This window comes from Scyliorhinus torazame, chromosome 4 (assembly GCF_047496885.1).
Source record: "Scyliorhinus torazame isolate Kashiwa2021f chromosome 4, sScyTor2.1, whole genome shotgun sequence".
NCBI lineage: Eukaryota > Metazoa > Chordata > Chondrichthyes > Carcharhiniformes > Scyliorhinidae > Scyliorhinus > Scyliorhinus torazame.
In genome coordinates this window covers 219,916,976-219,932,972 of record NC_092710.1, presented here as the reverse complement: position 1 = coordinate 219,932,972, position 15,997 = coordinate 219,916,976, and the positions used below count along the sequence as shown (strand labels likewise).

The 15,997-nt window shown below is 45.5% G+C and overlaps 1 protein-coding gene across 6 annotated transcripts in view; it reads right to left on the bottom strand.

Annotated features, from left to right (window-relative positions):
* tbc1d32 (TBC1 domain family, member 32) overlaps positions 1–15,997 on the bottom strand; it is a 452,053-nt gene that overhangs the window by 58,101 nt on the left and 377,955 nt on the right. For all 6 annotated transcript variants that reach the window (XM_072499364.1, XM_072499359.1, XM_072499363.1 and 3 more), the window contains one exon: positions 9,285–9,400. In XM_072499364.1, coding sequence (XP_072355465.1) covers positions 9,285–9,400 — 116 coding nt within the window. The remainder of the gene's footprint in view (positions 1–9,284; positions 9,401–15,997) is intronic.

The following is a 15,997-nucleotide window of genomic DNA, read 5'->3' as shown; positions in this document are numbered from 1 at the left end:
AATGATAAGGTGCCAAAAAAGCTTCAACCTGGTGAAACTACAACACAGGACTATACTATATACATGTAAAACCTTGGAAGCAGCATGCCATTGTTAGAGCAAAGCAATCCCACACCAACGGATAAGATCTAAGCTAAGCGGTCCTGCCATATCTAGTCGTTAATGGTGATGGCCAATTAATCAATGACTGGAGGGGGAAGCTCCACAAATATCCACATCCTCAATGATGGGGAGCCCAACTTGTCGTAAGCATAAGACAAGTTGCAAAATCTAGCTTATACTTTAATGTTCACAGTAAGTATGTAGTCCAGTAAAGTAATAAGCGACCTGTGGTCAGACACACCATATTCGGAAACCAGGTGACAGTTGCCACCCCAAAGAGATGCTATGGATTTCTCATTAATTTCCACCCAAATGCTTGTCACCCTGTGAGCCAACTGGTCTCACTGGAACTCGTGTTAAGCATTTCCAATGTCAACACTTTTGAATCTTCTCCCAAGCAAACCTTTCTTTTGGACGCCTTCCATAAGGACCCACCTCCAGGGTTTTGAGTCTCATTCCAACGTTCCTCTCCCCTGGATCACCATTTGCATTGAGGCTTCTACACATTCTCTCAGGTATTCAGCTGTACCATCAGAACACAACTGCTTCAAAGGCCCGTAGTAAGGAGTTACAAACAATCTGCTTGGATCGCTGGCTTCTCAGAGGCCTATTTTGCTTTAAGTCTGCTTTCTACAGCTTTGATACTTTAAACTTGGGGTCTTCCTCTGCTCCTTAACTTCACGGAACAGTATCAGTTCCAATTCCTGATCTTAAATGTCTTAGTTTAGGACCTGCTCCCTGCAGTTTCCTCTCCCAGTACACTGCTTAGTACCTTCATTGAGATCCAGAACTCGCTTCACGTTCACTGTTACTTTAACTTGACAGCAACTCATCTAAGACTCTTCGCTTTATTTTCCTCAGCAAACTGCTAGCATGTTAGACAGATTTAAACTGCTCCCTTCATCTTACAGCATAGTCACAAACAGAACAAAAAACTGCTGTTCTGTGTCTGTGGGTTCTCCTCTCTGGTCCTGTGTTGCCAGTCAGTAGTTTTTCTCCACTTTGTTTTTTTTTACCTTCATTAAACTACTTCAAGAGTTGTAAAACTAACCTCATTATAATGTAGGTATACAAATAGCTCCAGACCTGCTGTCTCCACTGTAAAGTGAAACCAGACCCAGGTTTCACCTTTTTATTCCCGATCTGGCGGAGAATGGGCCGCCGAGGGAAAAAAGGAGTCGGTACTGGTCTGTTGCGATGCTCCAAACCCCTGCCAGTGGCCTCAGTATGTTACCTGCCCTACGCCAGCGGGACTATTTGCAGTTGATTAATGAGATGGAAGCCCAAGTCTCCACCCCCCGTTATACACCAACCCCACACGAGGAAATCCTCTGGGCAGGATTTGGTGCATGTTTGCCCAAGTGAGGCCCTGATGCGGTGGTCCCCGCTGTGGGCAAAAGGGGTCAATGCATAACTGAGGTGCCCCCCGAAGTCCATTGGAAGGCTCCCCCACCCGACAAATAGAGGCATCCTCCCCCTCATACATCACTGGACTAACTGGTCCCACCCCAGCATTTAAGAGGGTGACCCCTCCCATCTCCCAGCCCGATCCATCAAATCCCTCTATCAGAGACCTACATCAGTCACCTCTGCCTGAAAGCTGAAGAGCAATCCAGGCAGTAGAGTTGAAACTCACTGCATTTTAATTTACACCTCCTTAACCTATGCTACCGTGGGCAGCACGGTAGCACAGTGATTAGCACAATTGCTTCACAGCCCCAGGGTCCCAGGTTCAATTCCCGGCTTGGGTCACTGTCTGTGCTGAGTCTGCACGTTCTCCCAGTGTGTGCTTGGGTTTCCTCCGGGTGCTCCGGTTTCCTCCCACAGTCCAAAGATGTGCAGGTTAGGTGGATTGGCCATGCTAAATTGCCCTTAGTGTCCAAAATTGCCCTTAGTGTTGGTTGGGGTTACTGGGTTATGGGGATAGGGTGGAGGTGTGCGGTTGGGTAGGGTGCTCTTTCCAAGAGCCGGTGCAGACTCGATGGGCCGAATGGCCTCCTTCTGCACTGTGAATTCTATGATTAACAACTGCTGCCTCAGACTTTTTTAAACCAGCCGCTGCTACAGGTGTCAGACTTCCTTGAAAGCCAAGTACACTTCAAACCCCTTGATAGTCATTGAACTGCAAATATTCCATTCAATTTCACACAATACATTGCATTAACCTGTGATTGACAGTTTATTACTCCAGAGACAGGTGCTTGGTGTGTTCATCTATCTTATCCTTTATGCTTGAATGCATCTCAAGAATCCTGCTTTGATGTTAACCGCAATGTTTATAAACACTGTTGCTATGATTTAACAGTTCCTCACTACATCAAAAGCAGCTAAGTGTTTTCTGCTGTGAAAAGGAGTAAGTTAAAGCACATGTGGGGGAAGGGAGGCCGTGCCGGACCTTGGTATTGGCGGCCTGATATTGGGATTCCAACGGAACCTGGCGAACTCTCCCTAATGTATAAGTTAGTATGATAAAGGAGAGACACTTGCACCTGGGCGCCGCTTCCAGTGCTAGCAGAGAATAGTAGAGATTCTCCACTGACGGGAGCATTTAGTCTCCAGAATGGATGGGATGAGTTTGTCCTGTATTTCATATCTGTGATTCTTTGTCATTTTTTTGTGGTTCAGTAGCAAATTTCATTATATAATGATCATATGAAGTGTCTTTGGATACTGGCACTGTAAAATTTATTGTAAATGATACACTGATCAGCATTTGCAAAAAGTCACCTTTTCGGTGGGAGACCTTTAGTCAGAACTGACATTCTGAAATTTTAATCCATCACTTCTATTTTCAGATATTGATAGGCCTACAAGGTATTTACAGTTCTTATTTCAAGTTTCTAGGATTTTCATTTTTATCATTTGCCATTATGTATTCAAACAAATACAAATTACAACAAAACAACTTTGTAGCTGGCATCCAGCCAGAAAACCTGACGCTAAAATGTAATTTTATAATACCTTCCACCGAACTCCTTTTGTGCAACACGTTATTGAAATGTTGAAGACTTCCAGTGGCGAGAACGTGCTGAGCAGGAGGAGGAAAGGTGGCTCTCCTCTTGGAAACTCCAAATTAACCACTTTTATTGTCTGCTAAGCCAACAAATTCCACTCCCACCCTCTCCAGAAAACTAACACATACCGGAAGATATGCCCTTGAACCAACAAAAGGATCAAAGAGAGAATAAAGACAGCAAGAGTCAGAAATGAAAGGATGAGATAGCGGACAAGGAGCGAGGCAGAGCAAGATATGGCTGAGAGAACCGAACCGCCTCAGCCTCATGGTGAGTGCGACTGCGGCGACCATCTTGAACTCTGAACAAAGGGAAACTCCGGAGTGCAGGGACACATCCACATGGTGAGTATGGCGAGTATGGCTGACTCAACAGGAGGACAGGTTGGGAGAACAGAAACCTCCATCAGGAAAGCCCCCTGGAATGTCAGGGGACTTAGCAGCCAAGTAGTCCTCCTCCAAGAGACACACCTAAGGGAGAAGGACCAACTGAAAGTAAGAAAGAGTTGGCTAGGACAGACTGACCAAGCATGTTATGGGACAAGGGTTAGGCGGATGGCCAAACTATTCAATAAGAGGACAACATTCACAGCGACAAAGATGGTGACGGACCCAGGGGGACGGTATGTCATGGTAAGCGGTGTCCTGGAAAGGGCACCAGTGGTGCTTGTAAATGTGTATTTGCCCCCAACTGGGATGTCGCAGCTTTCATGAAAAAGACCATGGCAGAGACCCGCAACATAGACTCGGCAGATCGAGCCCCAAATCAGGGAAACAATTGGCCATGGCGAGAGAACGAGTGCCTTTACGGAGCAGATGGGGGCAGTGGACTCATGGAGGTTCACACACCCAAGGGAGAAGGAGTTCTTCTCTCAGGTCCACAGAGTCAACACGAAAATCAAATTTTTTGTAGTGCGGGAAATCAGTGCTTCCAGAGGTGGTAGGGGTGGAATACACCGCAATAGTCATCTCTGACAATCCTCCACACTATGTGCATGTGAGTTTGGAGACAGGCCGGGCCCAACGCCTTCCATGAAGGGTGTCTCCTTGCCAACAACGCGTTCTGTGAGAGAATGTCCCAAGCCATTGACAGATATGTACCTGCAACCAGAATGGGACGTCTCATCCTCCACATTCTAGGAGGCACTGAAGGCGGTGATAAGGGGGGGAAGTAATAGCATAGTGGGCATTAAGGAACAGGAAGGTGAGGGCAGCAAGTCTACTGCATACTGGAGATGGACCAGGTGTACTCCATGGCCCCGACCACTGGCGGAGAGGAAAAAATTACAAATGTGATTTGACCTGTTCTCCACTGGGATAGCAGTGAACCAACTCCACCAGAAATGGGGAACCTTCTATGAGTATGGGAGCATGGACAGCCACCTGCTGGCTTACCAGCTTTGAATGCAGGCAGCCGCGAGGGAAATAGCGTAGGTGAGATCAATGAGGCGATTTTCTACCGAGAGCTGTACACTTCCAAGTCCTTGGAATGTGACTTGACGACAAAACGGTTCCTCGACGGGCTGGACATACCAGTTGTAGGGGAGGAAAGAAGGTAGGGCCTGGAAGCACCATTAGAACTGGGGAAGTCATGGAGAGCATTAACTCTATGCATGCGGGGAAGGCGACGGGTCTAGACGGATTCCCAGTCGACATCTGTAAGAAATATGCAACAGCACTGGCCCTGCGCCTCTGGGAGATGTTCAATGACTCGCTGTCGAGGGGGACCCTGCCGGCACAGACATCGATATCACTGACTCATAAAAAGGAAAAAGATGCGACGGAGTGCAGGTTATACAGACCCATCTCACTCCTAATCACTGATGCCAGAACTATGGCGAAGGCCCTGGCGAGGCGACAGGGAATTGCGTGCCGGAGGTATTTGCAGAGGACCACATAGGCTTTTTCAAGGGCAGACAACTAACAGCGAACATCAGATGCCTGCTGAACGTGATCATGACCTCATCCAGGGGATAGACACCAGAGGTTATCATCTCTCTAGATGGACAGGATCAAATGGAGGTACCTCATAGCGGTACTGGAACGGTTTGGGTTCAGGCCAGGGTTTACCTTGAGAGTGAAACTACTGTACAGTGCTTCCATAGAGAACGTACGGACAAACCCCACCAGATCTGGATACTGCCTGCTGTACAGAGGCACGGATGCCCACTATTCCCACGACTATTTGCCCCAGCAATTGAGCCACTGGCAATCGTTATTAGATCAGCGAAGGGGTGGAGAGGCAATTAAAGGGGGGGCAGAGAGCAGAGTCTCAACTCTGTCCATCCACGTCTCGAACCCCGTAGCCAGCATAGGAGGAATACTGGAACTACTAAACGGGTTCGGAGCCTTCTCAGGTTACAAAACTCAACCTGAGCAAGAGCAAAATCTTCCCCGTGAACCAGTGGGGGAAACCAGAGCTGATTAAGTTACTGTTCAAACTAAAATGAATATTCTGCCGAGATTCGTGTTTATCTTTCAAGCTCTCCCAATCTTTATACCAAAGGCCTTTTTTCGGAAAGTGGACACGATCATTTCTGACTTTGTATGGTTGGGGAAGGGTCTGAGGGTGGGGAGGACCCGCTACAGAGGCAGAGGCAGCAGGGGGGGTTGGCATTGCCGGATTTGCTTCATTATTATTGGGCGGCGAATGTGGACAAGGTGCGGCGGTGGTGGGAAAGAGAAGGGATAGAATAGGATGGAGGAGGAATCATGTAAGGGGTCTAGTTTGAGGGCTATGGTGACGGCAGCATTGCCAATGGCTCAGAGTAGGTATTCAAGAAGCTGGTGGTGCAGTCCACAGTGAAGATCTGGAATCAGCTGAGGAGGCATTTTAGGGGGGAAGGGATGTCTGTGCTAACGCCGCTGTGCGAGAATAATGAGTTTGAGCTGGTGGGGATGGATAGTGTATACAGGAGGTGGAGGGAAATGGTGCTGGTCAAGGTGAGGGATCTGTATTTGGAGGAAGGGTTCACCAGTCTGGAGGAGCTAAGGGAGAGGGTAGAGTTGCCGAGGTGGAGTGAGTTCAGGTATCTGCAGGTTAGGGACTTTGCACGAAAACTCTGGAGGGGGTTCCCTAGGTTGCCAGGATACACCCTGCTGGAGCGACTGCTGCTCCCGGATGTGGAAGGGGAGGAAAGAATTGGGGATATATACAATTGGCTGGGGGAGGCGAGCAGGTGGTGAAGATCAAAGAGAGATGGGAAGCGGAGTTGGGAGGGGAGATCAGTTGGGGAGCATGTAATGAGGCACTACGAAGGGTAAAAGGGACCTCCTCATGTGCAAGGATGAGCCTGATACAGTTTAAGGTGGTGCACAGGGTGCATATGACTCAGGTGAGAATGAATGGGTTCTTTCAGGGGGTAGCAGATGAGTGTGAGAGGTGTGCCAGCGAATCACGGGCACATGTTTTGAGGTTGTGAAAAAGTGGGAAGATTCTGGGCGGGAGTGCTCGCAGTCTTAGCCAGGATAGTGGAGGAGGAGGTGGACCCGGACCCTTTGGTGGTGATATTTGGGGTCTCAGAGAAGCTGGAGCTCATGGAGAGGAGGAAGGCCGATGTCTTGGCCTTCGCCTCTCTGATTGCACGGCAGCGAATTTTGCTGGAGTGGCGGTCGGCATCGCCACCCGGGGTAGCGGCTTGGTTGGGTGACCTGTACGACGTCCTGCGATTAGAGAAGATAAGGTATGAGTTAAGGCTCTCTTCAGGGTGGTTTGAGGAAAAGTGGGATATGTTTGTGACCGTGTTTGAGGGGCTGTTCGTCACGTGAGAGGGGGGGTGCAAAAGAGGAAAAATCTGTACAGATTGTATAGTTGATTGTAGGGAAGCATGTTTAATGGGGTGTTTATTTGCTGTAACCTGTTTTGATACATGTTTGTAATAAAATACATTTAAAAAAAGTTACTGTTCAAACTGGCCCAGACCAAATTCCGATACCTGGGGATCCAAAGAGCTCACATTGGACATGTATCCATAAATGGAACCTGTCGATTCTGGTGGAAGAGGTAAAAAGGGACCTGCAGAGGTGGGACACGCTCCCACTCTCTCTGGCAGGGAGAGGAGCAGATGACCAAGATGAACGTGCTGTCCAGGTTCCTTTTCCTGTTCAGATCCTTCCGATCTTCATCCCCAAGGCCTTCTTCACCTAAATTGATAAACTAATCATGGCGTTTGTGCGGGGAGGGAAGAGCCCGAGGATCATGAAAAAGATACTGCAAAGAAGGAGAAACATGGGAGGCTTGGCCCTCCTGCACCTCCAATTCTACCATTGGGCTGCCACCGGAGAAAAGGTACGGGGATGGGTCAAGAAACTGGAGGAGGAATGGGTCAGGATAGAGGAGAGTTTCTGTACAGGAATGTCCCTCATGGACTAGCTCCAACCCCCAAAAGGGAAAGAGCTAAGATACAGACAAATAAGAAACTTTCTTCGAAAAGAGGTGACGACGTTCCCCCAGATACCAGGACACACTACCGGACAGACCATAAGACACAGGAGCGGAAGTAAGGCCATTCGGCCCATCGAGTCCACTCCACCATTCAATCATGGCTGATAAACGACTGAACGCGGGCGAACTATGGAACAGCAACTGCGTGGACATGTATGGACGGATACTAGAAGAGGTATATACACCCCTTGACAAGACACGAGAGAAAGGGGAGGAGAAACTGGTCATGGAGATAGGGGGAGGACTCTGGATCGAAGCGCTGCACAGGGCGAACTCCACCTCCTTATGCCCAAGGCTGAGCCTGATGCAGCTAAAGGTGGTGCACAGGGCGCACTTAACAAGAACATGAATGAGTGGGTTCTACCCAGTGGTAGAAGACAAATATGAAGAGTCCAGAAAGGCCCGGCCAACCACACCCACATATTCTGGTCTTGCCCCAAGCTTGTTGGATACTGAACGACCATATTTGAGGCCATGTCAAAGGTTGTGAGGATGGGGGAGCCATGCACATTAGTGGTGGTCTTCGGGGTATCGGAACAGCTAGAGCTCTTCATGAGAGGGACAGACGCCTTAGCATTTGTGTCCGTGATCGTCCAACGAAGGTTCCTGCTCGGTTGGTGATCCCAAGGCGGCAGACTGGCTGTCTAATGTAGTCGAATTTCTCAAACTGGAGAAGATAAAATGAGCCGTCCGGGGTTCAGAGGAAGGCTTCCATAACGCATGGAGGGTATTCATCAGCCTGTTCCAAGACCTGTTCGTGATCAGTGGACGGTGTGTGTGTGTGTGCGGGGAACAAGATGGGCAATGAAAAAGCGAGGGGGGGGAGAGGAAGCAGGGAGGAAGAAGGGAGGAGCAAGGGGGTGGGGAGTGACATCAAGCAAAACGCAGGGCGAGTAGCGAGCCAGAAGGGACAAGCAGCAGGGCCACAATACCAAGGTGCACAGCCCCTCGTATGTTCTAATAACAGGAGGCGGCATGTACATAATCAAAACATTACAGTTGCGGCAACTGACCATCAGGGGCAGGAAAGTACGGGCACTCACAAGGAGTAATCTATTTGTTGTGTAATTTTGTTTTGTTTTGTCTGTTTTCCTTTTTGTTAATCCCACCTTTTTTGAGATTCCTCTGTAGTACTGGGTGCTAACCCTGGAGAATAGCATGATGAATAAATATAAACCCAATAAAAATATTTAGAAAATAAACTATTTATAACAGAAATTGCAATGTTGCAATTACATGCTTATGTTGATGAGCTGTAAACCTAGCACTTTATAACGAACAAGGTGCAATATGAAGAGACAGAATTTATAGACATGGTGAGTTATTGAGATGTAGAATACACTGCCTGATGCTAGAATTTAATTTGGTATACAGCACAACATAATCTGAGTGAAAAAATATAAACAAATTCCTGATCATTATGTCTCAAAACAAACCCACACGGCTCTCTACTCCTCGGCACCACATAAAAAAAAAAATCACTGGTTAAGTTATATTGTTGGGACTATTCTGATGAACTAACATCAAAATAGAAATTAGTAATAATAATGAAAACAACAAATAACGGTTTGAAGTGGGAACAAAGACATGAAGGCAGAGTTTTGAGAATACAAAGTAATCAAATCTGTCCAGTACATGTAATTCATAGTAATAAAAACAAGCGTATGGCTCTGCACAAGCATAGGATGTTTAAAAGCCAAAGTATCAAACTGCACAGAAGGATACAAAGTGAGGAGCTTATGGTAGTTTGTTGCTGTTTCATAAATCTTTCACAACGCATCAGCAAAACTGAAAGCTCCTGGTCAGAATCATCCTTTAGTAAACCAAGAAACCTGCCATATCTGAAACAGAGATTTTGAAACATGCTCAGTTATTAGATTATTATCTCAGCATCCGAAAAAAGTGAGACTTGTGGGTTGATATCTTTTTTGTTAGTTAAATATACAGGTTAAGAGCATCAGCCAAAATATACTGCATTAAAATCTTTATTATCCCACATGTGCAGGTGGTTCCAGATAATCAAAAGTGCTGTTTACCGATGGAATACCTCACAATGCTTGTAGTATGAACAAAGATGAAAGTAGTCAGGAAGTAAAGAACAGTATTATTTATACTACTAACCTTCAGAGGTACATTAACCATAAATTAAAGTATAAAATAATACAGTATACAGGTGCAGGTTCCGGATATATTCTCAATTGCTTCCTTGGTAAAGTGATGTGTCCTTATGGGGACACACCAGGCGTTCCGGCTAGATGAGAATTTCAGTTGTCGAGTGCCTGATAACACAAAGTTTACTGTAGTTTTTTTGTTATGTTATGGGCCAGGGTTTAGAGAACCCCAAAGTGTATCATGGAGTTCACCTGACCCACAACTGTTTATAGGTTGTGGTATGGGGAGCACACGGCCCACTTTACAGGTGTGGTACAGCAGAAATGGAAAAGTATTTTTTAAACCAAAACAATGTTTATTCTATGAATTCAAGTTAACCTTTTTAAAACATACAGTGAACATCTTAGCAACCATCAATTCAAATATAACCCCCAAAGAATACAACACTAAGTAATCCTTAAGCTGTCCTTTTAACATCCATAAGACTTTAAAAAAAACTTTTAAACAGAAGCACATCAGGTTAAAGTCACTACTGAGAGCAGTTATTAGTTTTAAATCACCAAAGGATCGATTTAGTCTTTAGATTACAGAGAGAGACTCATACACCTTCTGTAGCCACCTAAAATGGCTGATTCCCTATTAATTTGGCCAAAACCCGATTTAAAATGGCTGACCGAAAAGGCTGATGGGAAAAGCAGCCAACAGGACACAAACGGACAGCTGCAGACAGAATAGCGTATTCGGCTCTGGGGAAGTCGGCCCAGATCGATACTCAAGACTATTAGCAGCACATCAACCCAGGCATCTGCAGTTTAATCGGCTATCCCCAGGAACAATTGCAACATATTAACAATTGAATGCCGGGCCAGACCTGTCGGCGCCTGCAGTGGCTGAAACAAAGACAGGTGAACGACCACCCCCCGATCGAGGAATCGCTCCGTTATTGGACATATCGTACCCAGTGATTGGGAACAAGTCCAATCGCTTGGGACTCAGGGTCAAGGGCCGCCCCGAGAGGCGGGAAGCCCCTGGGCCCTATAAAGTGAGGGGCCAAGTTCAGATCTCTCTCTCTCTCTCCCTTCTTCACCTGTTCGCAGCCTTCGCAAGAACCTTCAGCAAAGAACCGTAAGTTTGACTCCAGCGATCGCTACCCGATAGAGATTCCTAGCCATCGACCCGTATCAGCCTTTTAAATCCCGCAGGCCAGGTCCAATTCGATAAGCCATTCGTTTCTCTGACCTGGTGGGCCCTTCCTAAAGTTAAGTATTGGCCAGTAGTGGTAGGTTTCGATATAGATAGTAGTTAGTAGGATTATTGTGTAAGCATTAATTGTTGTATATAATAAATGACCGTTGATTTCAATCTTATTAAGCGGTGTGCTGACTTATTAATCATAACTTGAGCTTGAACCATGTGGCGGTATCAGAAAGATACCTGGCGACTCGTGAGCAAAGGTGACATAATCAGAGCTAATAAACTAAGGCTAAAAAGAGCAACACTTCTGGCTGTGACTGCAGCTATCCAGCTCTGAAAACGAAACTAAAACACACCCTGCAGCAAACAGCCTAAAACGAAAGTAAAAAGCTGACAGACATCCCAGCTCCACCCACTCTGACATCATTGCAGTCGTAAACACCCATTTCTTAAAGGTACTCTCACGACAGATATTTATATACACACCCATTTATAAACACCCATTTCTTAAAGGTACTCGCTCACATGACAGTTACGACACCTCGGGTTAGTGTGCAGTCAATTCTGGCCGCATGTAGCGACCAGAGGCTTTTCACAGTAACTTCAATAAGCGATTATTATTATTATTACTTGACCTGGAATCGCAACACAATTGAATTAACCAATAATTCTTAGAAAAATACCATATAAAAGTCTTTGGCTGCCCAATAATTCATCACCAGCTTTGTAAATTTAAACACAATTAAATTTTATTTACAATAACTATAATGAAATATGCAGCATATACAACTATTAACTAATTCATAATCCCCGGTTCATATCCCGGACGAGCCCCACTTTTATTGCAGCACAGTAGCACAGCATTGTTGCTTCACAGTGCCAGGGTCTCAGGTTCGATTCCCAGCTTGGGTCATTGTCTGTGCAAAGTCTGCACGTGCTCCCTGTATCTGGGTGGGTTTTCTCCAGGTGCTCTGGTTTCCTCCCACAAGTCCCAAAAGACGTGCTATTAGGTGAAGCGGACATTCTGAACTCTCGTTCTGTGTACTTGAATAGGCGCCGGAGTGTGGCGACTAGGAGATTTTCACAGTAACTTCATTGCAGTGTTAATGTAAGCCTACTTGTGACAATAATAAAGATTGTTATTACTTTAACTTGCCCCCAATTTCTATACACACACACGCACAAGCACAGAGGGGAGGAGAGGAGTGAAAATAATAATTAAAAGTCTTTGCATCAGATGGTTGTCTTTAAGCAGATCTTCCTTCAAAATAAGCTTTTTGATCTAGGTCTCGGTTTGTAGCCTGTAATAGTTTTCCTGCAGATTCATTCATTTAGGTTCTCTACAGTTTCAGGAATACATCAACTCACAGCCTTCTGAGAGAGAGAGAGAGAAGAGCAGGTCCTTCCCCTGAGTGCCCAGGATTCAAAAACTGTCCAAAGCTAGCAGCACCATATACGATGTTGCAACTTCTTGAATTCCTAATTCTCTCTGCTGCTTGACTTAACGACACAGGGACATGAAGGATCCATGGATCAAAATGATAACATCAAAAATAAAGAAAGAGGAAAAAAGGGGAATCAACATGATTCCCCTTTTTACTCCGAACCTTCAGGCCATAAATTAAAGTCTAAAATAGCACAGTATACAGGTGCAGGTATATGGCACCTCCCTCTTGCCCTAAAAGGATTGAAATGTCAGGGCACTGATGTTTCATTACGAGGTATGCAAGACATAAATCACAAATACATATCCATTCATCTAACCACATTATACAAGTTCCCTTTCCAGTCTTTACACTGGTAACTAGTCAGCCCTTAAATCCATTATCCTTTCCAGGAAGGTCTACAATTTTAACATTGAAATGTTGAATTAATAAAGTCCATAGGAATAATCTTGCGTTCTGGGTTTTAAACCTATCTATAAATGCAAGCGGATTATGATATAAACCATGTTTTGTTTGATGTTGTGTCAGACAAATACTTCAAAGCGCTGAAGGGTTAGTATCAGTGCCCCTACCCCCAGGTCACTGGCACCTGTGACTATTTTAATAGTCTGCATAAGTCCGGGACAGCCAGCACCTATTCGCCCATTAACGTGGCCTTCAATCTCTCAAACTCCACTTGATGTTCATTGGTTCACGGCTTTTTCGCTTGTTTCTGCAACATATCCAACATGCACTGTATTTCAGTCTCTAACTGAGCCAGTTTCAGTGGTTTTAGTTGAGACGGATGTGATTTGATTGGTTCAGAGTATCTGTGGTCCATCATGATTACTTTTTGCAGTGCACCTTGGTGAGCTTCTACGAATCTGTCTATATATTTATCAGTATCTTTATTAGATCTTCTCTCTGTTCTCCTGCTGCTGAAGTTTGCATCTTTGGTTTTAGAGCTCCCTCTGATATCTTGTCGGCCACTCGGCCCATCGAAGCTCGGAGAATTGCCGGGGGGTCGCTGTTAACGGCCCCCGACCGGAGTGGCGGGAAACCCGCCGGCGCCCGAAAATCGGGCCGGAGAATAGGGAAGCTGGCGTCGGAGCGGCATTCGGGCCTCTCCCCAGGGATTCTCTGACCCGGCGCAGAGTCGGAGAATCCCGGACAACGTGCCTCCCTTTGTCAGGTTTCTGACTGTCCAAATTGGAGAGGGCCCCCGAATGAGTTTCTTCTGTACTTGTCTCTTTCGGTCTCTCGTGTAATGCAGTCAGTGTTTCCTGATTGTTCAATGAATGTGTGGTGATACCAGGTATTGCGGTACCGGAGAGGTGGATGACCATTGGCTAGACCCAGGAGTCTACCATTGGCTGATGTAGATAGCTCCGCCCTGAGAGGCGGAGTATAAGAACCGATGCCGTCCCAGCAGCCTTCACTTTCTGTATCGAAGCTGCTGGGGAATAGTTCTAGCAGATTAAAGCCTACTAGTTATGACTCACCTTGTCTTGAGAGTAATTGATTGCGCATCAGAATGATTAACCAAATTTCAAGTAACCTCTGCAGCCAAACTGCCAGCAATGGTGTCAAATTGAGGGAAATATTTGGTTAATTTTTTAAATCGACAAACGCTCTTCAACCCCTCCAGCTTTACATTCTCCCTTTTCCTTCACATGGCTACTTTGAGTGCTAAGTTGAGGGTTCAATCTTCGCAGAGTTGGTTGGCTTTAAATGCAACAGTCTTCGTTTTACAGTTTTTGCCTCTTCCCCAAGTCTTCATAATCACAGTTTTTATCTCTACTTAGTGACAATTTGTGCTTTCCAGATTTCAACTGTTCTTATTTACTCTCAGAATCAGAGGGTAACACATTGTTGGTTCCATGAACTTTCAGTTTTTTGTTATCAGATGTGGTTGCAGAATCATTATATGGTTTTTCACCCATCTTCCTCGTCATTTTCAAAAGGAATTGATCACTAATTATGTAATCTTCGTTGCTATTTGCTTCCTTTAACTGGGAGAGGCACTGTGGGCCTTGAAAAGGATGTGGGTTAATCGGCTGTTTGTTTGGTGTCACTTCACAGTCATTGCTGTCCTCATCCTGAATATTTGATGTCATGCTATTACATATATTGTCCTTCACAATGGGCATGCTCTCAGAAATATTTGCACCTGGAATGAATGGCAACGGGTTTACTGCAAGAGACAGTAACAAATTATTTTTTTTAGAAATGTCCAGTTCACTTTCTTCTTCCAATCTGCTGTCTTCTTTCCTAGCCATGGAAAAAATTCTTGCCATTTATTCAAGACCAATTAGTGGCAGGTCTATTCGCTAGCAGTTGTTTATCTATTCTCCATAATCAAAACCCAAATCGGATTCATAATTCTCGTCTGACTCTTCATTACTGTTATTACTATTAGATTCAAACCCCTCTTTCTTAGGGTCATCTTCAGTCTTGAAGTTTCCAGAATCTGGTTCACTACTAAATTTTTGTGAAGAGTCATTCTTGCAGAGATAGTTTCATCTTGGGCGGCACAGTAGCACAGTGGTTGCCACTGTTGCTTCACAGCACCAGGGTCCCAGGTTCGGTCACTGTCTGTGCAGAGTCTGCATATTCTCCCCAAGTCTGCGTGGGTTTCCTCCAGGCTCTTTGGTTTCCTCCCACAAGTCCCGAAAGATGCGCTGTTAGGTGAATTGGACATTCTAAATTCTCCCGAACAGGCGCTGGAGTGTGGAGACTAGAGGATTTTCACAGTAACCTCATTGCAGTGTTAATGTAAGCCTACTTGTGACAATAATAAAGATTATCAGTATCAGCAGAATTAGATTCACTACCATGGTTACTTGATGTGTGATTAATGTCTTTCAATATTTCTTTCTTTGAGCCATTTAATGCCCAATGAGTTTTCCTACTTCCGACACGCCCTGCCATTGGCATCTCATGTGCTATCTGCAGTACTTCCCTCGGGCTCTCTGCACTAATAGGTGAAGCTACAACCTTCATGTCTGCCATATCATTCCCAATAATAAGTCTGCTCCATCCACTGGGAAGTTCTCAAAGATCCTGATAACTACTGGACCTGACACTAAATCACACTTGAATTGTACTTTATACAATGGAACTGGGATATAATCTCCACCTGTTCTATTCACTCAAAACTTAGTTTTCATTGAACTTTCTGGAGGGAAAACCAAATCTTTCTCCAGTAAGAGAGTTTGAGTAGAACGTGTGTCCCTTAAGATAGTTGTGGGTTTGGCTACATCTGTTGAGGAAAATGGGCGACCTACCCATTAGACAAAAACCCTGCATATCTCTCCTCTACCTCATTCATCACATCTGCTTCCACATCAGCATTTACTTCAGATCTCCAAAGTCCTGTCAAAGCTACAGACTGCCCTGTGTTCTCCACTTTTTTTCCCCTTTTCATAATCCACCTTATGAACTCTAAGTCCCATGGGCCTTCCTGGCAACTTCCAACATGCTGAACGAACGTCTCCCACCTTATCACAATGGTAACACCTAGGCTTTCGAGACTCACCTCTACCCTCAGTACCTTCTTTCCTGGTCTGAGGAGATCTCGGTGCATTCCCAGCTATCCATTCCTTACCTTGGCTATCTGCCCTCCTTCCACTCACCCACTTCCTATCCTTTTCAAAATTATGGGGGTGATAGAACCACGGCTTAAATTTATGGATTAGCTCATAATTG